Source organism: Onychostoma macrolepis, chromosome 15, assembly GCF_012432095.1.
Source record: "Onychostoma macrolepis isolate SWU-2019 chromosome 15, ASM1243209v1, whole genome shotgun sequence".
Lineage (NCBI taxonomy): Eukaryota > Metazoa > Chordata > Actinopteri > Cypriniformes > Cyprinidae > Onychostoma > Onychostoma macrolepis.
Genome location: NC_081169.1, coordinates 10,883,334 through 10,910,786, shown reverse-complemented (window position 1 = coordinate 10,910,786; position 27,453 = coordinate 10,883,334). Strand labels below are relative to the sequence as shown.

At 37.5% G+C, this 27,453-nt stretch overlaps 1 protein-coding gene across 1 annotated transcript; it reads right to left on the bottom strand.

The window, feature by feature from the left end:
* Positions 1-7,035: 7,035 nt before the first annotated feature.
* Positions 7,036-26,236, bottom strand: LOC131554071 (calcium-activated chloride channel regulator 1-like). Its single transcript, XM_058799135.1, has 14 exons — positions 26,027-26,236; positions 25,772-25,909; positions 25,513-25,663; positions 25,288-25,393; positions 25,037-25,205; positions 10,848-11,075; positions 10,489-10,713; positions 10,217-10,397; positions 10,000-10,106; positions 9,690-9,905; positions 9,215-9,479; positions 8,965-9,111; positions 8,029-8,247; positions 7,036-7,886 (listed from the first exon to the last, which is right to left on the bottom strand). Exons 1-14 carry the CDS (start codon positions 26,174-26,176, stop codon positions 7,447-7,449), a joined length of 2,742 nt encoding a protein of 913 aa, XP_058655118.1. The 5' UTR covers positions 26,177-26,236; the 3' UTR covers positions 7,036-7,446.
* Positions 26,237-27,453: the final 1,217 nt, after the last annotated feature.

Below are 27,453 nucleotides of genomic sequence, written 5' to 3'. Positions count from 1 at the left end.
GACACTATAGCTGGAGATGGCTGCTGAAGTTGCATGGAGTAAGAGAAAAAGAAGGGGAGGACATCAGGATGGTTGCGATTGACATCTGTGGAAGAGTTGCTTCAGGTATTCGCGATGGACTAAACTAAGGCGTGGACATAGCTCATCGTCTGAGACAGGCAAGGGACGACGGTAAGGCAAGGACTATCATCATCCTGTTTGCTTTTCGCCGTGTTTGAAATGCAGTTTGGCAAAGGCCAGAAGATGCAAGTTTCTAGAAGATAATGGACTGCGTCTAACGGAGCCCCTGTCTCCAGAAGACAGAGCTGCTAGGGAAAAGCTCTGGCCTCTTGTTAAAGCGGCAAGGGATGCGGGCAAGAAGGCTTCATTCCGATCCTCGTTCGCGACAAGCAATGCGATAGCCTTTATAGGCACTCAAGGTTGATTTGTCCCCTTAGGTCGCATGTTTAGTTGTTCAACTCTTCTAGTATTGAAGACTGAATTGGCCATGTCTTTTTTGTTTCACTTATTTGAATGATATCATATTCTTTTTGTTATTATTATTGTCATTGCATCATCATTATATATTTACTTAATTACTTGTCTTATTCAAGTTTCTTCAATGGCCATCACTTTACTTACAAGCACAAAGTAAACCCTGCTCGATGTTTACGTTATTATTTAATGTTTTATTTATGCATTTATATGTTTATCTTTTGAATGGGTTTTATTATACATTGTGCTGTATTTATTCTTGTTAGTTCAATATGTTCTGTAGGTTGTTGCCACCTCTCCCTTGATGGTTTAAGTTAAGTGTTTTTGCATTTTTAACTTTTTTTTCTTACTGTTATTTTTCAAACTCTAGAATTTTTATATATTTTTTTAAATATTAATTTCGTTCATGTTCATTTGTTTTAATGCATCATACGTTTAGATCTTTGTCTGTTCTGTCTTTGAATGTCAGGGGATTGCGCGATGTGGTCAAAAGGAAATTACATTTTTTTATTTTGTAAGAGAAGTGATGTTGATTTTATTTTTTTACAAGAAACACATTCTGGAGATGTGGATGAAAAATTTTGGAAGACACAATGGGGAAATACAGTTTTAAGCGGATATACTAAAAGTGGTGGGATCAGATGACGGCAGGTGGATATTGACTGTTATTAAGTTGGACAATTCTTTTTTTCATTTTATGCAACATTTATGGGTATAATTCTCACCACTCTAATAAAGTGCTTTTCTCTCATATCACAGTTAAAATTAAATAACTGTTTTTGGACTATAGAGATTCTCATGTAATTTTAGGTGGTGACTTCAATGAGTGCATGGATGATGTTTTAGATCGATTTCCCCCTAGACCCTGCAATATTGCTTTAAGAAATTACGTAATTTTGTCATTGTGCTCTGATCTCTCTTTGGTTGATGCCTGGCGGTTTTACAACGAAGATTCACAGGAATATACTTGGTCTAATAAAAATGTATCCTTTAGATCTAGAATAGATTTTTTTCTTATATCCTCTTCAATTCTTCACCTTGTTAAGGACATTTCACACTCTTTTGCTCCTTTGTCAGACCATAAGCAAATTTTAATAAATCTTGGTGGTTTGCAACCTATTTCTAAAATGCGGGGTTACTGAAAGTTTAATAATGCTCTATTGAAGGATACTAAATTTAACTAGCATAATTAATCTTGCGAAGGAATTATTTACTAATGTGCATAATGGCTATGAAGAAAAATGGGAATACTTCAAATATAAATCCAGATTTATTGCTATTAAAAGATGTAAAGAACTGAAAGCCTCTAGACTTCAAGCTGAATCTAATTTACTTTGTCGGTTAAATGAATTATCATCAAAAGAGAATGTTTCAGAAGAAGAAAAATTAGAGTTGGATAAGATTAATTTTCAAATTAATGAACTTTATTTAGAGTTAGCCAAAGGGGCATTCATTAGATCCAGAGCCAAATGGCTAGAAGGCGGCGAAAGGAACTCCAGCTATTTCTTTGCGCTTGAAAAGAGAAATGGAAAGAGAAAATCTCTCTCAGCTCTTAATATTGATGGAGCAGTTTGTAAAGATCTAGTTCAGATTTCTAATTTCGTTACAAATTTTTATAGTAACCTTTACTCTTCTAAATTTGATATTAATAGTTGTGATAGCTTTCTTGATAAAATACAGGGTTGTATCCCTGCTATTGATGAGGATTATAAATCATATTGTGAGTCGGAGTTAAAATGTGAAGAACTATGGAAGGCACTTCAACTGATGAAAAAAGGAAAATCTCCAGGCATCGACGGCCTTTCTGTTGAATTTTACACTCACTTTTGGGATACTATAAAAAGCCCTTTAGTAAAAATGTATAAAGAATGCATCATTCAAAGAGAGATGACCATGACCATGAAACAAGGGATAATTTCTCTTATGCCTAAAGCTAACAAAGATATTCTTTCAATTGATAATCGGCACCCCATTACTGTCAGTCCTGTCTTGTGTTTCCCCTCCTCTCGTGCCCATATTTGGTTTGTTCCTGTTCCTGTGTTTATTAGTTTATTAGTCTCCAGCCGTGTTTGATTTGTTCCCCACCTGTTACAGTTCTCCTCGTTTGATTTCGTTCAGTTCATAAGCCCTGTGTTTCCCTGTCGTCTTGTCGGTTGTTATTCGTGTGTAATCTGTGTCCTGCTTTCCTGTGTTCCTGCATTTCCAATAAAGTCTGTGTTGGAAGAAACTCCTGATCCCCGCGTTTCCCTGGCTCCAGCACGACCCTGACAGAACAACCTACCTAAATACAGTAACCTCTTCCGTTATTTTCCCCCCGTTTTTGTTTTCACGTTTTGTCAGTTTTTTGTTCCTGTTTTTTGTTTCTCCCCCGCGGCGACCTCCATTGCTAGTTAGTCGCCCTAGCCTGCAGTGATCTCCGCTTCGTTGAATTCGCCTGGGAATTCTGCAGGCTCGCCGCGGCTCAGTCTCACCAGCCGCCGTTCGCGGCCCACGCAAGCCTGCCGCCGTTCGCGGCTTCCTCTCACCAGCCGCCGTCCGCGGCCCAGGCAAGCCCGCCAGGGCCTGCCCCTCGCAAGTGCCCGCCAGTGCCGGCCCCTCGCAAGACCCCTCCAGAGTTCCCGCTTGTCCCGTCCAGCACCACGCTGCCAGAGCGCCCCCCCAGTGCCTGCGCCACGAAGGCGCTTCCAAGAGTGTCCGCTGGTCCCGTCCAGCACCGCGCTGCCAGAGCGCCCCCCAAGACCACCTCTAATTTCCCCAGGAACATTTTTGGGGGGGGGTAGTAGGGCTCCTGCCAGAGACTCCCCTGATCCGCCATGGCATCCCGATTCCCCTGATCCACCATGGCCGCCGGGACTCCCCTGATCCGCCATGGCTCCTGGAACGGGCGCCGCCCTGGAGGCCGTCTGTGTCTCCTGGTCCCTAGAGGCCTCCAGAGCACCCCCCCCCCCTTCCCGTTGGATGTTGCAAGGCGCGGGACGCGCCTTGTGGGAGGGGAGTAATGTCAGTCCTGTCTTGTGTTTCCCCTCCTCTCGTGCCCATATTTGGTTTGTTCCTGTTCCTGTGTTTATTAGTTTATTAGTCTCCAGCCGTGTTTGATTTGTTCCCCACCTGTTACAGTTCTCCTCGTTTGATTTCGTTCAGTTCATAAGCCCTGTGTTTCCCTGTCGTCTTGTCGGTTGTTGATTGTTATTCGTGTGTAATCTGTGTCCTGCTTTCCTGTGTTCCTGCATTTCCAGTAAAGTCTGTGTTGGAAGAAACTCCTGATCCCCGCGTTTCCCTGGCTCCAGCACGACCCTGACAATTACGCTTTTAACTGTAGATTATAAAGTCCTGGCTTTGGTGTATGCCAATAGATTAAAAACGAATCTTGATTCTATTATTTCTGAAACTCAATCTGTTTTTTTTATAGGGCCGTCATATGTCCAATAATATAAGATTAGTTTTGGATTTGCTTGATTATGCTGATTCTGTGCACTCTAATAATCTTTATTCTTTTTCTCGATTTTTACAAAGCCTTTGATACGATTGAGCACCAGTTTCTTTTAAAATCTCTAAAGTTGTTCGGATTTGGGAATGCCTTTGACACTATTGCTATGTTTTATAATGGAATCAATAGTTCTGTTGTCATAAATTTTAATACCTCTAATAGATTTCATATACTGTGCGGTGTTAGGCAGGGCTGCCCAATTTCTCCTTTTTATTTTTATTAGTTACAGAGCTATTATCCCTAAGTATTGTTCGAAATCAAGAATTAAAAGGAATTTCTGTTTTAGGGAGGGAAATTAAGATTTCACAATTGGCGGACGACACCACATTGTTTCTAAAGGATGAATTGCAAGTGTCAAAGGCTCTAGACTTAATATACAATTTTTCTTGTGCTTCTGGTCTAAAATTGAATATCTCAAAATGTGAGATATTGCCTGTTCATGATTTGAATAATAACTCCATAGAAAATATTCCTATTAAATCCACAGTTAAATATTTAGGCATTTATATCACCAAAAATTTTCTGGCAAAACAGCACTTGAATTTTTCGTTCATGATCGTCGAGTCTAAAAACATTCTTAATTCCTGGCTACAACAGGATCTATCTTTATATGGAAGAGTGCTATTGTCCAAGGCTGAGGGTCTTTCTCATTTTGTATAGCCATCTCTATCTTTATTTGTTGAGAATAAAGTGGCCAAAGAAATTAACAATATTTTCTTAAAATTTGTTTGGAAAAATAAACCTAATAAATTAAAAAGGAAGTGCTTTCCAATAGTAGAGCAGATGATTAGTACATTATTGATTTTTTTGATTTTTCTGACACAATAAATATTTTTTTAATTAATTGGCTTAAAAGATGTCTAGCTAATCCTAAATCCATTTGGTATTTTATCCCCAACCATAGTTTTGATAAAATTGGTAGCCCTTCCTTCATTTTGAAATGTAACTATCTACCTTCTAAGCTACCTATAGCTTTGTCCAAATTTCATCAGCAGTGTCTCCTTGCTTGGAAGCTTTGCTATATTCACAGTTTTTCACCCCATAGAACATGTTTATGAAATAACAGGGATATTACCATCATGAAACCATGGTTTCAAAATAATATTAATTGTATCCTTTGCTTATTTGATGACTCAGGAAATATTCTCTCTTATGAGCAATTTATGAGATACCATAGTTTCCCGACTCCTCCAAAAGAATTTAATAAAGTGGTTAAATCAATTTCACCTGGATTACTTCACTTTGTTAAAAGTCACTCTTTATTTAATCCAAGGAGTTCAGTTGTTACTCAATCTACTTTGCTGTTGGAAGGTGTTGATCTGTTAGATAAGAAATGCAATAATAGGCATGTGCGCCAAATTTTTCAGTTTAAAATTCAGTTGGAAATTTCTTCAAGAGGAAAGTTCTACTGGAGGTCCTTGGTTGATGATATAGACTGGAAAAGATCCTGGCTTTTACCTGGGAAATATTGTATTTCTAATAAGGCAAAGGAAACACATCTTAAAATTTTACATAAAATATATGCTGTTAATTTTAATATTTCTAAATATTTTGACATTGACAGTTCATGTTCTTTTTGCAAACAAGCAGAGGAGACATTAGTACATCTGTTTTTTGAATGCCCTATATCCAAGCAATTTTGGTCTGACCTAGGTTCTCATATATTTGATTCTGCCAATGTTGCACATTCTTTTAGTTTAAAATACATCATTTTTTATTATGATAATACTAAAAATAAACCCCAGGAACATACTATTATTTTTTTCCTTTTATATGGTACATTTTTCATTCACAAACAAAAATTTGCAAATAGTTACCCATCCTATCCCCTTTTTAAAACTGAATTAAACTCACTTCTAAAATCTCTTCATCTTATAAAGAATAAAAAAACCCCAAGATTCCTGAAATATTATACAGAGAAAGAGAAAATCCTTGTATTTAGATGCTTTCCTTATGTACGATTGTTTGTATATCTTTGCAATGTCATTCACATCTGATGGTTTTATTTCTTTTTTTTTGTAACAATTTTTATTTTATTATTAATGTGTATGTGTGTGTGTTTGTCATTTATGTTTAATTTATAACTATTGGTCATTATTTTTTGGATTTGTATGTGATCCCTTAGCTATGTTCTTCTTGTACTGTCTGTTCAAGCATTAATAAAAAATAAATAAATAAAAAAAACTTGCTAACTAGCATATTAGGAAATGCGATTTGCAAAGATTCATAAAAACCCTTATACTCATTTCTTCAGATGAAGCTGGATTACGAATGATTCGCGCGAACATAGATGCATTTAGGCAGATCGGGATCGGCACATTCCATTCAAAAACTAAAGTAACGTTAATCCTCTGAGTCTTCAGCGGATCAGATGTAGAGAGTAAATGACGACTGCTATGTTCATTATTACATCCAACAACAAAACACCTCAATCGCTTAATCGGAGACATCTTGTCTTCCCCTGCACTGGAGTCAACACAATGGCGGACTGATGACAGCTCACTCAGGGCAGGTCTAAGGTAAGACGGGCTTGTCAGTCAACTATCGTGGGAGCAGCCTGTACAGAACTCATTCTGCCAGGAATCTCAGAACAGCCATTTGAGAAAATGGGATTTTAAAATAGGGATTTTAAAAAATCACTGGGTGGATTTTTATCATTATAAGGATGGATGTGTACACACACTTCCAACACAAATTTATGTTCAAACAACATGTAAAGTGAATTTTGCATCTGATGACCCCTTTAAAAACCATTATTCAGAGAAACACACAACTGTCAAAGACACCAATAAATAATAAGCATGACAATGTAGAAGTACAACAAAAGTCCCAAAACAAGACATATTGTTATAGTATCTCAAAGGTCTGGGCAAATCAACGGAAATCACTCTGAAAGCGCATTTTTATTTTTATAGTGGCTGGCTTGACCATGTATTTTCAAACTGTGGCTGGCTTGACCGCAGTGGCTTACCAAAGTGTTTAGGAGTATTTTGAAAGTGCTGTAAAAAGGAGACATTTCAGGGACATTTAATAAATGATCATTTATTTATTTGGAAAAAATAAAGAAAATGGAACTATGAGAATCAACACTAGATATTACACTAGGTAACATGGTCACAATGTAATGTTATTCAATCACAAGTAGGATCAGAAATCGCACGAGGCAGTAAAGGTTACTGTTTTCCAATTAGAAATTGGTCGTCTTCCACCAGAGGCACTTGAAAGCAGAATCAATCATTAAGGTACAGAGAGTTCAGGATTTGTTTTGTATTACAGTGGACAATTGTACACCTAACTGAATAATTATGACATTATATTCAATCCACAGAATCCTATGTGATAGACAAAACAGAAATCCTTCTTAATAATCTGTGCAAGATTACATATGCTCTAAAAATATTCAGAAACTAAGAAAATCTGTTTGATAGAATTGATTGTTTTAAGAAATGTTCTAAAGCTGCTGGATGTACATAGTTATGTTCAAATTAGGCATAAGGATTGTTTTGACATTCATTTGGGATTATTAATGCCATATCACTTTGAGCAGAGCACTTTCTGTGTTTCACTGCAAATATGACTACAGTACAAATAAAGCACATGAGCATAGTTACCACACACAGAGAAATAACAAGAACTGTCAAGTTCATGTCTGGGTTTGATATTTCTAGAGGTTTTGGACCAGGGAGGATCTTTGAAGCTTGAGCAATGTTGGAGGTTTCAGATTTTGCTTTTTGTTTGTCCTCCGACTGAACTGCAAAGAAGAGTGTGGTGCCATTTTGGATTGTGATATTGAGATTGAATGAATGCTGTTCAACTGATCCAGCCTTCTGAGGTGAGACAGCAGTTGTGTTGACTACATGACCATTGCTGAAGTTGAATCGAAGCATTTTAAGGTCAAAGCTCCACCTGATGTCATAGGATTTAGCTTAAGGAAAAACATGCAGTGCAAGACAATTAAATATACATTATTTCATGATGTAACTTTAAAACAACTTTTATTTTGTTAGCAAAGATGTTAAACAAATGAAAAACCTTTTAAAGATTGGTATAGTAATTGTATGTTTTACCTGTCCCTTGGTCGAGGTCCTCACCAGGAGCTGTCCAGTTGAGAAGCACAGTGTCCTCCTGGATCTCAGCACTCAGATCCGTGATTCTGTTAGGAGGGAAATTTGGTGGAGATGTGCCTGAAAGAGTCACCTCAAAACTCTCTCCGGTGTCTGTTCTGGTGAAGTTTTCAACCTCAAGTGTTTCTTCAGAAACTGGAGGCTTTGGAGGGATCAGTTGCACTACAATTGAAATGAACTGTAACTGAATCATTCACACAAACGTTTTGTTCGAAACACAACTTTATGACTGGAAAGCTGCATTCCAGCTGACATGGTCCCTATGTAGTGTTTACTTCTTCCTATTCACTGAGCACAGGATATCTGTTGAAGTCTACTTGACAAAATGTGTTAATTCGGGACAACTTTTAATGCTATCAAACATGAAGAGTTTGTGGTATGATGCCATACTTCTGTAATTATTACATTTACATTTACATTTAGTCATTTTGCAGACGCTTTTATCCAAAGCAACTTACAATTGGGGAATACATAAGCGATTCATCTTGAAGAGGCAATCAGACAGACGAAGTGCTTGTAACACCAAGTCTCAGGCATTGTTCAAATAAATACAAGCTAGCAAGGGAAGGAATAAATAGAAAGATAGAGAAAGATAAAGAGAAAGATGACGTTTTTTTTTTTAAGTTTTGGATGAAGTCAAGTAGTGTCCAAAGAGATGAGATAATTATAAATGATTCATTTTTACTGTTTGTCATGATATTTGTCAATATCTAATTTGAAAATAAATGTAGTTTGGTTTCCTTTAACGTATTTGATTGTATTGTAGAACCTCACTTAAGTTGGTGTAATAATTCCTAAATTAATCACTTGACAGGTTAACTATTTATAAGAGCAATATCAATCTCATCTAAATGAATATCTCAGGATCTCAGGGTTTACCGTTTAACACGCATCCAGGGACATATAGGACAGCAAATCTGGCTTGTCCATCTTGATTCTTCACTCTTACTTTCAAGCTGTTTCTCCCGTTTACCATCTTTATGAAATATCTGGAATAGATTCCATCATCTTTGATAGCATCAGCTCCTGTAAAAGATGGATTTCTGATTTATTTGCCAAAGTTGGGAAAAGTACTTTATACTTTATTTTATTTTTATTTATTTATTTATTTTTATTTTGGGTAATTTACCTGCTCCATTGTCCAGGAGTTGTAATATTTGTGGAATCCCAGACTCTGGCTCCAGTGTAGCCCACACTTCAGCATTTATTACAGGCCTGTAATTCTGACTAACCTCAGCAAACACTATCATGGGTTTAGTGCCGTCACTGAACTTCTGGTTCATGTGGGTTTTGACAATGATAGGAGGAACATCAGCTTGTGCCGCTTGACTCGTTACTGTTATGGTGAAAGCCTGAAGTATTGTAGTTTGGATACTGTACTTCCAGTCACCAGGCTACCAAACACAAGAGTAAAACCAGATCAATAAGGGTTTGCTGCAAGTGTATCAGCTGAATCATCAGTGATAAAATCCATCTAAAGTTGTTGTTGAATGTTTATCTAAACCTCCTAGACCAGATGCCTTGTGTTACGATAATACATTTACATGTTTATGGTTTATAAACTAAAAACTGAATAAATAACTAATTCATAAAGGTTAACATACCTCTGCAGTTCCTGGAACTTTTAAAAAGACTGTTTTCAGCAATACCTCATGACTCATATTTGTCTGAGTGTAGATTAAGCCACTTGGTGACTGTATATAAATGCTAGGAAAACTCATTTCATAAATTATTACAAAGCTGGTTTTGTTCCCAACAGTCTGATCCACTGATACTGTCCCATTGAACCAATCAGATGTTCTTGTTCCAATACTCTCTAGCTAAAGGAGTGATACAAATGAATATGGATAAAATACTCATAATATTGATGACACTTTCAGAGTAATAAATGTATTGTGGGATCACTTGACAAACCTGAACTGGTTCGTTTGTGTAATCTCCAGTTGATAATGTAAGTGAAGCAAACGCGTCCATTAACTGGTTAGATGTGATCTTATCATTGGGTGATAAAAATATTCCCCCTGTTTTCAACATGGCACATTTTTGCATTGGATAATAAACTGGTGCTTATATTATATGATATACACTGAGATGGATACAGTAATTTATTATTCATGCTGATATCACTTACCAGTTTTGTTTGCCATTTCTGTCAGTGCATGAGCTGCACTGTTACTAAAAGCTAGTGTGTGTATGATGGCACCACTTTGTATTGCAGATGGAGCACAACCAGCAATGTTGTCTGTTGCCTGACCATCTGTCAGAAAAATAAGCTCATCTCCTAATACATCCCCATTGTCTGCTTGAAGTACCTGAAGAAAAAGGATCACTGACATAGAACAAACTCTATATACTTCATATCACAAACATACAAAATGCATACTAGTACAATTAATATGGCACCTGCAAGCTTAGACTGAGGCCTTTACACATGTGTGTTGATCCACTTGCTACTTTTGGCAACAGTTTGATAAGATTTTCTCGTGTGGTGTCACTGTCAATAGTAGTCAAGGGGCTCAGAGTAGAAGCCTCAGTACTAAAGGTTACAATTCCAACCCTGGCTTGATCCTCAACAATGTTCCGCAGGAAATGTGTGGCAGCCTGCTGCTGTTGGAGAATTCTAGAGCCCTAGAAAAGGGGTGAAAAAAACAAACAAACAAAAAAACATTTATCAAACTCATTTCAAAGCACTGGTAACACGAAAAGGTTGTCATGGTAGCATCTTTTGTTTTCAGATGAAGATAATGTCTGTTATCACGTACTGCCATGCTTCCTGAGACATCAAGGATGAGGCAAACCACCCGTTGCTTTCGCTGAACAACTTTGAAAGATGGTGGTGGTGGAGGGGACTGCAGTGGTTTCAGAAAACGAAGTGCATCTTTATCCACAGAATCCTCAAATATTACAGTCCATGTTGCTTTGCCACATTTTTTGTTTTGCATGTTTGGAGCTTCATAATTGTGCTCATTTTCTTGACAAAATGTAGTCACCTGAAAATAGGATTTTCTAATTGAGATATATGTCACCAAATACCCAATATACCCAAATACTCAATTTAAGCTTGTAGAATTTAAAGTTTGAACTTATAAGTATATTTTACTTGGAATTGTTTGTTATGTTTACAAATATTGTTTAAGTAAATTTCAACATCATGATCCCGTTGTTCCCATCATGCACTTGGGCATGAATAATTAATAAGGTAATTTTTTTTTGCTGTTTTCGAGATGTATTTACACTGTTTTATGGTTGCTTTTGTTGTTAGGTGAAGTAACTTGCTGTTTTGTGACATCTGGAGTTAATTTTTTACTCAAAATGACCCATTCGCACTCAAACACCATTTACTGATTGCTGATTACTGATTACTTGCATTGTGTATCATGTGCCAAGTATTCAGGTCTCTGTGTTCATTCAGTTAATAACTATATTGAATCAACATATTACCTTAAAATGAATTACGAGCAGTCTACTTGATTACATACGTGCTTGTAACTTAACCACATGCTTTATAGTTTTTTTTTTTTTTTTCCAGCGCTATGTTGTTTGAGTAAAGTTTACAAACTGTGACTGAGTGAAATGTACTTGAGCATTGTAGGGTAAACTTAAAATAATTAAGTACAAATTACTCATCAAACTCTACCTGGCCATGTTAAATTTACTTATTTCCTTTACTAATTTTAGATAACTTAGTTAAGTAGATTTTACTTAATTCCTTATTTGAATTTTACTTAAAAAATATTAGTGCAAAAACTTAAAAATTAAGTAAAATTAAGTAAATTTAACTTCTTATTTTTTTTCAGTGTACTGTAAATTTGATGTCAACTACACTCTTAAAAATAAATGTGCTTCAAAATGTTCTTCACAGCGATGCCATAGAAGAACCATTTTTGGTTCCACAAAGAACCATTCAGTCAAAGTTTCTTTAAAGAATCATCTCATTCTTACATTTTTATAATCTGAAGAACCTTCTTTCGCCACAAAGAACCTTTTGTGAAACATAAATGTTCTTCAGATGTTATGGTTCTTTATATTTTATTTAGACAAAAAGGTTCTTCTATGGCATCGTGAAGCACCTTCATTTACCCACATGCAGTAGTTATGTACGAACATTAAATCAACACAGCAAAACCAATTTAAATAAACGTGCGAAAGTGAAACATAAGTGAAAATTAGTTACTGCAAAGTGCCTGCAATGAATAAACAAATCTAAGTCTAATCTAAGTCTAAGTCTTATCTGTTAAGAATCAAAAGTGCATTAAACACATCTCAAATGATAAAGCATTTCAAATAATTTCAAAGTACCCATTTCTGTAACTTACTTTCTGCATTTCTGACAAACCTGAGCAGATTTTAGGAAAGTGAGTACAGCAGGTATATACCAACAGTGGACTGCAACATGAATAAATCATGCAGATTATACAGTGTTACTGCTTATTGTTTCACTCATTGCTGCTGCTTTCATTCGTGCTGGTGCATTTGTTCTCTCTTTAGACCTGTGGTATTATGGTGAGCTCATCTTTTAGTTAAAATATTGTAGCGGCTGTCATTCTGCTGCTTATTTATTGTTACCATTCCTGTCTCGTTTTCCCCTGTATTGTGTAAGGACATTTAAGTTACTTCCTGTCTGGTGTTTTCTTGAAGTCAGTTTATAGTTTTTCTGTTAGTTGGCCCTTCGTTGTTCTCAGGTTTTTCTTGTCAGTCAATTACCCAGTATATATAACTGGGTCATTCCATGTCAAATTAACCAAATTTCAGAAACTTCCCCGGCTCAGAATTTTTCCACTATTTTGTTAAGGGGGGGGTCAAAATCGGAGCCAAATTTGCTAAAATTTGCTTTTTGATATTGGGTCTTAAGAAACTTTCCTTTTGGCATCTTCAATTTTAAGGTCCTGTATGGTTCATTTCCAGAGATATTTGCATCTAAACATTGGTATAGGAGTAAGTTGATAAATTGTAAACATTTTCATTGGTTAAAAACATAATGTGGATTCTTTTAAAGTGGAATGTCTAAAGAACAAATAATGTTGAACCTAGAAATGTATTTCATTTCCTTCTGTATAACAACTGCATTGAACATACCTGTCCGAGTGCCATAAATATTATTTTTCCAAAGTTTGCGTGCCTGTAACTTAAGATGTATTAAAGGGATTAAGACTTGTATAGCTTAATATAACGTAAATTATGTCTCTTACTGAAATACGCAATAGAAAACACAACTCGGAAAATGAAACTAAAGCCCTATTCGGACGGGACTAGTTTTCTAAACTACGTTTGAGTTTCGATTCTTATCACCTGACGTCTGCGATTTTCATGTACCAATTCGGACAGGACTAACATCTCTGTGTTTATCACAGAGGTGGGAGGGGCTGTTTTGTACATCTGGGCGTTTCAGAGGTCACGTGCTCTGTATGCGTGCATTGCGTGTCATTCGGATTGATTACCATTAGTATAACAGTTTTACTACAAATGCCATGGTGAAGTATAGCAAAACCATGTTAATGTGTGGTTGCTTTAGTTTTACTTTAGTTATTTATTTGTAGTAAACCCGTGTTTAATTTTCATAAAGGTGCATATGTAATTAAAACATTATGTAATTGAGTGCAGAAATGAACGCAAGTAATTTTACCTGACGCAGATATTACAATAGCCAGTCTGAATGGTTTATGTGATCTGACTCTTGATTTTATTATTGTTTTTAATTTATTTACTTATTTTTTCCTCGCCGGGAGGCAAATATATCAAACACGAGCGCGGTAAGAGCGTCTACGGTAATTCACGTTGGCCAAAACACACAAGGAAATGCGTTGTGAAAAAAAATCTCACCGGCAATCACAGACATCGCATTCGGATGGGATTAGTTTTCTCAGAGGATCACTGAATTTGCTGAAAAACAGGAGGTAATTTGCTCTGGAATTATTACAGAGGTTGTGTGAGAAAAACACAGACATGGCAGATTCGGACGGGATTAAAATCACCAAGTACGTCTGTGAAACACACATTTCTCTAACGACCCCCTGTAAAACTAGTCCCGTCCGAATAGGGCTATAGCTACTGAAAGAGCCTACAGGTTTAAGCGATGGATATAAGCATAGGCTTAAACCAAATGCTATACTATAAATTTTTTCTCACAAGGAGTGTAAATGCCCCCGGATATCAAGTGAAATCCATGCAGAGAAACTCCTTCAGTTGCTGCAGCATCATGACAAGCGCTGGCATGTTTACATCCTGCCAGGATGGCATCTAGTGTTTCTACTCACTCCAGTTCACTTGCAGGCCACCTCGCTTCAGGGGTGTTATTCAGACTTTGTTACGGGACAACGAAGCGTACGGTCCGAAGTACAAACAACACTGCTTGCAAAAGGTGCCATGGAAACGGTCCTTGCAAACAAGCCCGCACTGACCCTTTATGGGCCCACTTAGGGCTAGCCTAAGGGCCCCAAGCAGGCTGCCAGCGCAGGGCCCCTAAGAATTTTCTCATTGGAAAAACATTGGCCCCTTTGCGCTTGCCCTACACGTGCAATCCTCACTTAGCCCCCAGGAAGCCCTCACTAGGCCCACACTATTAATCTACAACAATACATCTATTTCACTTTAAATACTTTTCAGCTATAACTTTAACTTAACTATAACTTATGTCTTTGGGAAAAACAGTTATTATACATCTGAAATGGATGCAGTCACCACATAGGCTAACTATTGTCTATCAGGGGCGCCCAACCCTGTTCCTGGAGATCTACCTTCCTGCAGAGTACAGTTCCAACCCTGATCAAACACACCAGTCTGTAATTATCAAGTGCTCCTTCAGATCCTAATTAGTTGGTTCAGTTGTGTTTGATCAGGGTTGGAGCTGAACTCTGCAGGAAGGTAGATCTCCAAGAACAGGGTTGGGCACCCCTGGTGTATATTGTCAAAAATGTACAGTAGTCAAAGGGATTTCAAATCAATGGATTTATTAAATACAAAATAGAAAACATTCGATTCAGATTAATGCAGCTACATATAGCCAAAAATGTAAATACACAAAAGTACAAAAAACAAAACAAAAGGTTGTAGGATTTCGACATGTGAAAGTTGATTTGTGCAAAAGTCTAATCTGTAGTACATCAATTTCCAAACATTGTCCGTAGCTGATGTTGACTGATAGCAAATTAATAATCCAACCTCTTATAATGAAAAGACACCACAGCTCTCAAACACCAGACTCTTCTTAACCAGGAACAATCAAAAATTGTCCAGACTACGGTCTCACATCGAAAATAACTTTAAATCTATATTCAAACTGGATCATGATGTGCTAACCTCACCAATAAAGAGTCCTTCTAAAATGCATACACTGTCTTAAACTCTTAGCATCAATCCAAACATAGGCCATACATACATGTACCATCTCAATGCCATAATGCAAAAAACATTATCAATGTACCCCTTTAAATAGAAAAAAAAAACCTCCTGGTAACACTTTCTATTGGCGCTTTTCCACTGCGTGGTACGATTCGGCTCGGCACCGCTCAGTTCGGCTTGGTTTGCATTTCCGCTGCAGTTTAGTACCGCTTTAGAGTGGGCGGGATTATTTCCATGTCGTTATAGTTGCGCCGCCTCTACTGCCGTGACTCCTGAAAAACTTTTTAATTCTGCGTTGCTCCATCATGCTCTCGCTGGATCCGCTCCTCAGCTATCAACGAGGGGACAGTCTGTACTTCCTCAACAGACTACGAAACAGCCATTTTTTGGTTGTTAAAAGAAAGGTGTGCTCATTCAAAACAGTTGTGTTAGATCCTTCGCTGGCTGTGCTGATTTAAATCTAGCGAGTCTGTTGTGTCTTGTGCCGCAAGTTCAATGACGCAGGCAGTGACAATTTTCTCTGGCCAATCAGTGATCACCAGAGTTTACACGTCACGTTTTGGTAACGATACGGTTCGCTTGGAACCTCGGCCATATTTATAATACATTATAAGGGTATTTTTAAGGCATTATAATGAATACATAATACATTATAAAAAATAAAAAAAACTTATAATATGTTATATAATCCTATGAATATTTATAAGAACAGTTTTAATGTATTATAATATTTACTTATTAGTGGTTATAGCTTTTAAGAGTATGATGATTAATAACACATAGTGAACATGTTGCATCCACTTAAGTTACAATGGATTATATTTCTCATAGTTATAATGTATTATAAATCTCATATCTTGCCACCTTTCTTATGCTACTTTACTTAAAGCCATCAATGACCACTTATAAGTATAGTAATAATAATAGTAATCTTTTTTTTTCTCTCTCAAACAGCCATAAGATCAGATATCAGATCAGATGAATGTGTAATATGACACATTTGCTTTAAACTATTTTTATTTTAATATCAGTTTGATTATTTTGATGGTACCCTTTAGACAGCTGTTGATAAGTAACTCTGCAACTACATGTTAACTAGCAGTCATTGGAGTATTAGTAGTATGTCTGCTAAATATATGCTAACACTTTATTTTGATGGTTCTCCAACAGACAAACTGACTATAAGTAACTTTGCAAGTACGTCAACATTCTACCTACACTAATCTAAACCTAAGCCTACTAATACTCTAATGAGAGTTAGTCAGAGGTGGGTAGAGTACCCGAAAACTGTACTCAAGTAAAAGTAAAAGTACTTGAAGAAATATTTACTCAAGTAAAAGTAAAAGTAATAGTCTGAATAGTTACTTGAGTAAGAGTAAAAAAGTATCGGATAAAAACTACTCAAGTAGTTAGTTACTAGTTACTTTGGATATACTGAATATAGTCTATTTTTATTTAGATATATAGATATTTAGATACATTTTTTATATACACACACACACACTGCCGTTCAAAATACTTTTAATGTTTGTTTTTCTTTAATGTAATTTATTTCAGTGATGCAAATCAGAATTTTTATCAGCCTGATTTATTATCAGTGCTGTTTTTTTTTTTTTTAGCTTTCTATTCATAAAAGAATCCTGAACAAAATGTCACAGGTTCCAAAAATATTAAGCAGCAAAACTGTTCCCTGTTGAAAAAACAGTATATGCTGGTATGGTATGTTTTGAAGATGGGATGCTGGTTTGAGCACCAGCTCAAGACCAGCACATGACAGCACAAACCAACATCCCAGCTTCAAAACATACCATATCAGCATATGCTGTTTTTTTTTTTTTTTTTCAACAACACTGGTTATAAATCAATATATTTGAATGATTTCTGAAGGATCATATGACTCTGAAAACTGAGTAACAGCTGATACAAATTCTGATTTGCATCACTGAGTTAAATTAAATTATATTTTAAAGTTTAATTATGTATTATAAATGTATATAACCTCTGACACGGAGAAGAGTAAAAGTCCTCACATGACCGCTACAGAACATCTGAACATAACGAAACAAATGCACTTCTTCCGTCTGTTCTGCAAAATGTAAACAAATGTAGCCTTTATTTCTGCAAGCGTAAATATTGTGAAAATATCAATATTAATTGTGTCTTGGCAAGGCATTCCTCCTGGAACTAACGCGGGTTTGGCGGCTGTTTATTTCATACTCTGTGACAATGAATAAATTATACATTGTATAGAAGGTACATGTACAACAAATTGGTAATGTCATGGTATCGTGTACTATAATAGAATCTATACCTGTGGAACCGACAGCACACGCGGTGTTCATCTAATAAAGATCTTCATAGCTAGCAATAGCCTTTCCACGTCTTCAACGCTCTTGATGTTACAACTCTGAGTGAGAGCCGCTTCAGACTCAGCGCGTGCGGGGTGCGGCAGGGAACTGAACGAATCATTCAAACTGATTCGCGAACCGATTCACTGGTCTGCCAACTGGTTTGATCAAGCCTTCGAACAGAATTGACTCAAAAGAATGAATCATTCGCGAACGGGCATCGCTCATTGCCCAGAAAAAAAAAAAAAAAAAAAGTAGGCGCGCTTGGAATAAATTGAAGGATTTTTAATGCATTAAGATAAAGTAACGAGAGGAGCGTCGCCCACAGTAACTAAGTAAAAGTACCGTTTTTTCACTAAAAATGTACTTGAGTAAGAGTAAAAGTACCCATTTTTAAATATACTCTAAAAGTATTAGTTACCCAAAAAATTTACTCAAGTAAATGTAACGAAGTAAATGTAACTCATTACTACCCACCTCTGGAGTTAGTTGACATGTAGTTGCAATGTTGTTTATAGTCAATAGACTAAGGGGACCATCAAAATAAAATGTAACCTAACATATAAACATTGGATTTTTTTTCAGTTTAAATTATTAACTAGCTTACATCAAAATTATTATTAGCCTCACAGGGAACACTCAAATAACACTCCACACCTAACCACTTACAAGATGTACTGTAGTAAGATACTATGCAGATAATGTCAAGCTATATAGTCCATTATCAATGTAAAAGTAGATTTAATATGCTGTTTTAATATGGTATTATAAATAATCATAATTATTGTGTGTTTGATTAAGGTTAGTACTAAACTCTGCAGGAAAGTGGATCTCGTGAGCCAAATTTGAGGATCCCTACCCTATATGAAACAACAGGTTCTGAAACCTGGTTTCAGAAACAGGTTTCTCTTTTGGTTTGAGTCATTCCAGTTCAGCTGAGTGGCTAAAGAATTGCCAGTCAATGTTGTTTGCATTCTCCTATTTGTATTACAGGGCTGCCTACACAAAACTCGAACACACCCACACTGGGCCATCATTGGATAAATGTGGGCAGTCCCTGTGTGGCCTGCTCACAGTGAGTCTGCAGTGAGCCCAAAGCTGTGGGCCTCACCTGGGCAAGCCTGCACTGGGCCTGTTTAGGATTGGTGTGGGCTGGCCCTAGCCCACTGTGCCTGCAAAAAGCCAGCATGGGCCCTGCAAGGACATGTTTGCAGGGGTACCTCTAGCGAACAGTGATTCAGGCTTCTTCTGCCACTTCTTCCTCGTTCCCGAGAAAGATGGCGGGCTCAGACCTATTCTAGATTTTAGACAACTGAATCGCTCACTTATGAGATGGCCATTCAAGATGTTAACTTTGAAACAGATCCTCGCCCTGAGATTTCCCCCGGGGACTGGTTTCTGACGATGGATCAGAAAGATGCATACTTTCACATTCACATAGCCCCCCATCACAGACCGTTCTTGAAATTTGCATTTGAGGGAGTGGCCTATCAGCAGTACTACATTTGGACTGTCTCTGGCCTTGCACTGTTACAGAGTGCATAGACACGGCTCTTTCCCTTCTGAGACAGATGGGAATACGCATTTTGAACAACCTCGATGATTGGCTGGTTCTAGCCAGATCAGAATGGCAATTAGTCACTCACAGTGAGCTGTTACTCAGCCACCTAGAGCGCCTCGGGTTGAGAATCAACCTGCCCAAGAGTCATTTGTCGTGCAGACAGCGAGCTGTCTTTCTGGGAACAATTATAGACTCTTCCCAGGTGTGGGCTTGGATTACACCAGAACTGTGCCTGGCTATTCAGTGACTGGCAACATCTCTCAAACCAGGGACTTCACATCCCCTCAAGGTTTTTCAGAGGTTGCTCTGCCTCATGGTGACTGCCTCCTCTGTGATTCCACAAGGCCTGCTGCACATGCGGCCTCTTCAATATTGCCTCAAAGCCCGTGTCCCGTCCCACGTTTGGAGCCTGGGTCAGTTTTACATGAGGGTATACCATCGCTGTATCAGAGCTGTGGCCCCCTGGACAACTTCTTGCCTGTTTCAACCAGGTGTGCGGTTGGGACTGACCTCTAGGAGGAAGGTAGATACAACAGATGCCTCCAACTCTGGTTGGGGCATCCGGTTCCTGGTCAGCCCTGGAGCAATGCCTGCATATCAACTGCCTTGAAATGATGGCCGTTTTCTTGGCTCTGAAAACCTTCCTATAGGCCTTAAAAGGGCGCCACGTCCTGGTCCGGTCAGACAACATGGTGGTAGCCTATGGGAAAATGGTGTTCTGCACGAAGCCTGGATCCGGTCTTTTGTGACGTATCCCATGTGCTAACTTTCTTACAAGAGTTGCTGGACAAGGGACCCTTCCACACTCAAAGTTTATGTAGCAGCTATCGCACCAAATCATTACCTCGAAGTTGGCTAATCGATCAGCAGAAATGATCTGATCGTTAAGTTCTTGCAGTGCCCTATAGGTGTGAGGGCCCACTCCACTAGAGGAATGGCCTCCTTCTGGGCGTTGTAGAACCTTGTCGAAAAGGACACACAAATATAATCTCAACTCAGCACATTCAGAGTTTCCCCCTCCACCATCTGCAAGTTGTAAAATTAATAAATGATCAGCACCGCACCCAAGTGTCCGACCAGCTTCCTGCCATGCTCTTCTTATCATCTCGGGAGACTCATAAACAACGGTACATCTGCACGGATTTAAGAACAAAGAACTGCTTATTTGGAGAGGTTCCAGAAACAGATTGCTCGCGACACTGCGACCCCTTTTCCATAAACTATGCATCTGATAAACTCAAACGATTGACTTATAGCTCCGTCTGAACTAAGAAAATCACCAGATCTACACAACGTGACACTGTCCTGACCCCTTCGGACATCTCCCCTTTCTTTACTGCATTCCAAAGGAAACGTGTCTTGTCTCTTCTAAGTGCAGACCAAAAACATACAAACTTTTATGGACTCGGCCAAAGACAATCGATACTTACTGCTGCTATTAAAGCAATATACTCAAGAGACAATATATATTAATGTTGTATTTTATGTCTTTTATAAGCTTGCTGTGGTTATTAGGATTTAGGATATTTTAATCTATGCCTTAACCCATTTAGTAGATAAAATTACTATATGTACCTTTTTGTATGCCAAATACATGTCTGATGTTGAACGAAAGCTAATTTTGGTAGCAAGAATTTGGTGTGGATAAAAAGTTAACCTTTAGCATCATATGCATGATTACAACACATTATAGAAATCTGTTAGGATATTCTCTTCATGTGACAGATTTACTAGCATCTAATGTATGCACGGACAAGGAACCATATGGGGCGTGGCTCCGCCCAGCAGCAACAAGCCGATTGGGACAATCGGACTTAGTAGTCCCACTTAAAACTCAATGACCGGCTTTTGCTTGCTGCTCGCTGCTTGAAAATTTTGGCTTTGCTTCCACTGATCGCGCTGTGAAGTGCCTACAGACTTAACATCAGTTCGATCATCCAAGACTTCAACACTCTGTCAAACTTCTGACCGAAGAAACTTTCAAAGCCTGAAGCCACGCAAGAACTTCAAAGCATTGCCACTCACGCGTTGCCAGGAAGCCAACCACTTACAGACGTGCTTCCCCAGTGATGTCACGCGACAACGACACATCAGCAGCCAATCAGCCTTCGAGGTTCCATCAGCAACCATCCAGGGAACGAGCCAGCCTTCAACTCAACTTAAAGCAAGTAAACAAACAAACAAACAATCTCCATGTCTTGCTGAGCTGATTTGAATTAATCTTTAAAAGGTAAAGATAGTAAAGTTCTCTGCTTATTACTTCCTCAGGCTGAATTTACAGAATTCTTGTAAACGAGCATTAGAACTTTGGGAAACTTCATTCAAATTGCAATAACATTGCCCGAACGTGTGTGTGTGTGTATTTTGTCTTGTGCTATCTAGTTTAGTTCATGTATCCTAGGTTAGTAGAATAGCAAATAAACTCTCATTTCATTTATAAAGAATGGTCTGGGGCTGTGATTTCCAAGTTCGAAACAATTTGCCAAAGATCATGTTACCTGTTGCTCAAAATTTACCCAACCAATTATGTATTATTATCGTGGCCACGAAATAAACATAATTGCTAAGATATACTGGTTTAATGCTAACTGGACGAGTCGTTAATAAAGTATAAATTATACATTTTGATTAATATCAATATCGAATCTCTACGATTCGATTTCCTAAAGCTAAAATTCAAAATAAAAGCTTAAATGAAGAGCTAATCCTTTACAGCGTGGTCTAGTGGGATTTCTACTGACGAGATTTGTGTGGCTGCTGGCTGTTCATTGCCATCCACTTTTGAAAATTGTTATAATTTAGACATCCCTGCTTAGTCTGCCTATTTCTCCCTAAGGGTGGAAATGGTTATATCTGTAGTCCTCAGCTGATGGATTTGGGACTCAGTTTTGCTCACGTTCTTTAGGGGTCCTTACCTTAAGTGCTGTGAGACTGGGCTAGCAGAGCAAGTTACTCTGTATCTACTCATAGCATGGCGTGATTGGATGCGTTCCCCATATTGAGTTAAATGCAACGGGAGAGATCATTCGATAGGGAACGCTCTGGTTACTAATGTAACCTCGGTTCTCTGAGATAAGGGACCGAGTGTTGCGTCACTCGCCATGCTATAAGCTGCATGCGAATCGATGACTGTCACTTCAGTCGAATGATTCTGATGAAATGGCGCTCCGAGTCGACTTATATAGAGGTCGGCTCCACCCCTTCTGGCGGTCTAAAGCACCATTGGTTTGTACAGCTACACAAACGTCTACTATGCCAGAGCAAAATCTTCGTTTGTGTTCTACTGAAGAAACAAAGTCACCTACATCTTGGATGCCCTGGGGGTAAACAGATAAACATCAAATTTTCATTTTTGGGTGAACTATCCCTTTAAGAAAAGGCCATCCCCTTTAATGACATTATGACAACAGATTTTTTGTCTCTTCAGTGGCGGGAATTTCAATGGCTGAGGTGAAATTTGTCAGTGACTTTTCAATAGACAAATTTTCTTCGTATGAGTTTGCTTACTTGCTTTGCAAAAGCTTAACATGTCCACCCTGTAGGCATAAAATATGCCAGATGTGATTCGAATACAGTATTTTCAAAATATGTAAGTTTAAATATACCAAATTCTTTTCAACAACCAGACTAAATATTTAGCTAGTAACAGTTTGTTGTAAGCTAATATGCTAATTGAAGCTCAAAATGTCCAATCTGTCGTTCCAAAATGTGCACCTTGTCGGCCACTTAGACTCGATAGAGTGGACATAAACATGACATAGCATTCATTTGTAGTTAATATTGCTAAAAACTGAAATGAACACATATAAATGTGATTGAGGATGTAATTTTATTATTTATTATTATTATTATTATTTTATTTTGGGGGGTTAGCCAGCTGACAACGTTGATTGTCCTCTATTTGTTTTTCTTAGTCACGTTTGATCTCGCGAGTGTCCGTGAGATCTCGTGTCTCTTTGAAATCGTTCCTATAGCCTAATCATCAAGTGTGTGGTCTCGTGGTCTGTTTGAATTGTCTAGTGTGTGCATTCAGAGGATTATAAGGATAAAAATTGGTTGAACTATCTTCATGTCTGTGGTCTCCCATTGTTTTAAAATCGTTTAAGATTTGAAAATTGTCTAGTGTGCGGCCAGCCTTATGGTTTATGCTTTGAATAATGGCCCATAACTATCTAAAAAATGTGTGGGAGCTCAGCTAATATGTTTCTATAGTACTTGAGTGTCTACTATTTATGATATGACAAAGCGAATGGGAAATTAAAACCAGAATTGTTGAGTATTTTGAGGGTTGAAAGGCACTCTATGGTGATATTGACCCCATTAATATTTCCTGAGTTACAGGCATGCAAACTTTGGAGAAAAATACTTGAAAAGTGATTTTTCCCCATTTTTGAATGGTCACCATTAGCTCATAATGCAAAAAAAGATCGCTAAAGTCAACAGATTTTACTAATAGACCTACCAATCTACCAATTTGCAAAAATAACGTAATGATGTTGCCATCTTTCTAAAGTCATTTTTACTCCCCTGTAATTTGGCACTGAATCTCAGGTGAAAATTGTCATTTTGTCCCCCCTCTACAAAATAGTGGATTACTCAGTAAATATACATCCATAACATTTAATATTTTGGCTTTCCTCACTATACATGTTTATCTTTCTTCAGAAAAAAAATAAATAAAAAAATACTAACAAAATCAGAAAGCCGGGGTTGAGTTGACACGGAATGACCCAACTGTAATCAAGGTAAAGACGATTACAATTGCGTACAGGAATGTGGATTAGACATGCATTAATCTGTTATTATTAATGTGAAACAAACCATGTATGTGCGTTCTCGGTGCAGCTTTTTGTACAAGCACATTTCAGTATGGTCACATGTCTGATGAGTGTTTTATTTAACACAGACACAAACACTCGCTCTGACAGAGGAACTGTTCACTGATGATTTCAAGTTGCCTTCAGATCACCACATTCAGAAAGTTTTTATTTTTGTGTTTTGCTGTGTACAACAGTGGTCTCTTGCATCCCCAGGTAGACCTGTTTCATATTGCAGATTGACTTGGAGCTAATTACATAAAAAAGCTCTAAACAAATGTAGCATTTATTTTTTTTGTCTCACATTTTTGCTGTTATACTGTATATGAATTATGAAAATGAAAAAGTATTTTTTAATTTATCTTGAAAAATGCTTGGAGTACCATCCTCTAATTTAATTCTAAACTTGGTAAAACACTTATTGTGTATGTAAAATATGTTTCAAGCTTTTAAAATATTTCAAGTCTTAATATGTTTTCCTTCTGTTCCTTTTTTCTTAAACTTTTCTTTAACTGTTTAGCATTAAATCATATTGGGATGCTTGCTAAAATTGCTGGATGTGGCACAGCCCTACTTAGAAAATTTTCCACCAGCCACCTTTGTATAACACCCCTGTGTTTTCCTTGTTCAGTTGTCAGTTGTTGTTACACCATAGCTGCTCTCGTACCTAGTTTTGTGGTTGGCTATTGTTCTGTGTTTCCTGGTTTCGCTGTGTTTATTACTTTGTTAGTTTGTTTTCTTTAAACCTTTGATCCAGACCACTATCCCTGCATGACTAAAACTATGACCAAAACTCATGTATGTTGTAGACTTATAGTGTGATGATATTTGTTACTAATACAGGTAATATTCATGTGTGGATATATAGATGTACAATCAATACTTACAGGATCCAGACCCGGTAAGAACATAATGGAGCTATTTGTGATTTGATTTCTGTCTGGAAAAAACATACACCCCTTGGTAGGTAGTGAAGTTTGTGGATCAATGCGGCACTGTTGAAGAGATCCTCCAGCAGTAACTTCATAAAACTGACCTTCAATGTTTTTGCTACACCTAAAGATAAGCAGGAAACCAATGGTTGAGATAATTTCCAAGGAGATCATATGCTTTTTAATCATATGCTTTTTTCTATCACCTTGTAGCTTCAATACGACCATTAGAGTGGTAAAATGGCTTTTCTCCATTGCATTCATCATATACGCCCCATCTCACATGAGCCCATTCATGCACAAAGACCCTTCCTGCAAACAAACAAGAAAACTGCTAATTAAAGAAACACACTACTGTATTAATAGACCTTTCTGAACTCTCTTATTTCATGGGAAATATACACTGTTGAAGGAATATACACATCATTCACCTCTTGATCCATACAGCTGAATAAAAGTATCATTCAGGAGGTATTCTGGGGTGAAATGAATGTACTCTCCCTCAGCTCCACATTCACCATATTGATTAGTGTATGGTTCAACACCGTATGCTGGATTAGGATTATCAATTCTTATTTTGGCCTGCATTTCATATAGAAATGGTCTGAGAAACATCCTATGCAAGTTAAGTGATTTATTTGTGAACGTTAATATTTGGCAGGCAAGATAAAATGGCATAATTCTCTGTACCTTTCCAAAGGACTCCGTTCTTGCTTTGGTAAAATCTGTACCATTCCATTCAGGTGGGACTAGAATTGTAGCTTCTCTGAAATAGACCTTTTTATCCAATGCATTATAAAGGTAAAATGACCCCTCAGTGACCATTTCCTGTCAGAATGAAAGTGAACAGATAAAATGAGAAAACACTTTTAAAAAAAATTAAAAACCTCTAAAATCACTGAAGTACATGAAGTTTGTTAAATAAACAAAAAAGTACATATTCACCTTGATTTTATCAATAAGTCTGTTATCCTGAGGTACTTTTGCACTGATTGCAATGACAACATCAACATAACCATTTCCATCTAGTCTGATTCCAGTGGAGGTGGACGACAGCAACATCCATAATAAGACAAACACGGTTCTTGAGTCCATTGCCACAGAGTGTTGATGAACAGCAACTCCTGAACACCGTTTTGAACAATGTCAAGTCAAATAGAGGGATTCTTTACTGGCATGAACTGATGGTATTAATCAAATTTATGTCAGGGAACAGGAAATCTGGGGGGAAAAAAACAAAGCATCATCACAGTGTCATAAGGCAGCATACGGTACTAATTTGATTCCTGTTTTGCATTGCATTTCTTTATTCATTTCTATCCAGTCCTTTCTGTTTGTATAACCTAATCAACAATGAAAGATTATGTGTACTTCGGTTCAGATGCATTTACACTGTGACTGTGCCTCAGATGCAATCAACATCTGCTTACAAATGGGTGACCCAAATGACCCATATAATTAGCTTATTAGGTCAGCATCAGGTCAGTGTATCAATAGCTCTCTAGAGGTTTGTAGCACATTTGTTACCAGGTATAAAGGTCTGGTCTTACAGGGAGACCCTATATTAAGATTGTTTGAAGGAAGACATGCTAATACTTATTTTTTTAGAGAAATCTAGTACAATGGCGAGCCACCCAAACAACTGTTCAGCCAAATAGAGAAAAATCGAACATATTTTAAAGGAATTGTTCACCCAAAAATGAAAATTTGCTGAAAATGTACTCCTCCTCAGGCCAGCCAAGATGTAGACGAGTTTATCCTTTATTGGAATATATTTGAAGAAAGAAGCAAAGCGAAGATTGAAAGTTAAAACTGCTTAAAGGGTTACTCCACCCCAAAATGAAAATGTTGTCATTAATCACTTACATGCTATTTGCATGTGAATTACTTGTGGATCATTATGATGTTTTTATCAGCTGTTTTATCAGAAATTCATAAAGTCATCACTATTAAACTGTGAGGGAATATTTAGTTTGGGTGACGTCTGATTATTTGTTAATCTGGCCACTGTGCTAAATAAAAACCTTGGATTGTTTTGGTTATTTTCTATGAGTTTGCAGATGTGCTCGGACCTGGCAGCTTTTAGAGCCTGTCTATAGCTGTATTGTTTTCCATGCAATTCTAAAAACTTCCAGGTTAGTTTTTCTCCATTTGTGTTCAAGATTACGAGTTTCTTTCTTGAGAGAATGGGTATTGCTGTTGTACCATGGTGCAATACGTTTTTCTCTAACCTTTTTTAATTTGATGGGGGCAACAGCTTCTAATGTATTAGAGAAGATAGTGCCCATATTGCTAGTCATCTCATCTAGTTCATATGTATTTATGGGTACAGAGAGCAGTTGAGATAAATCAGGCAGTTTATTTGTGAATCT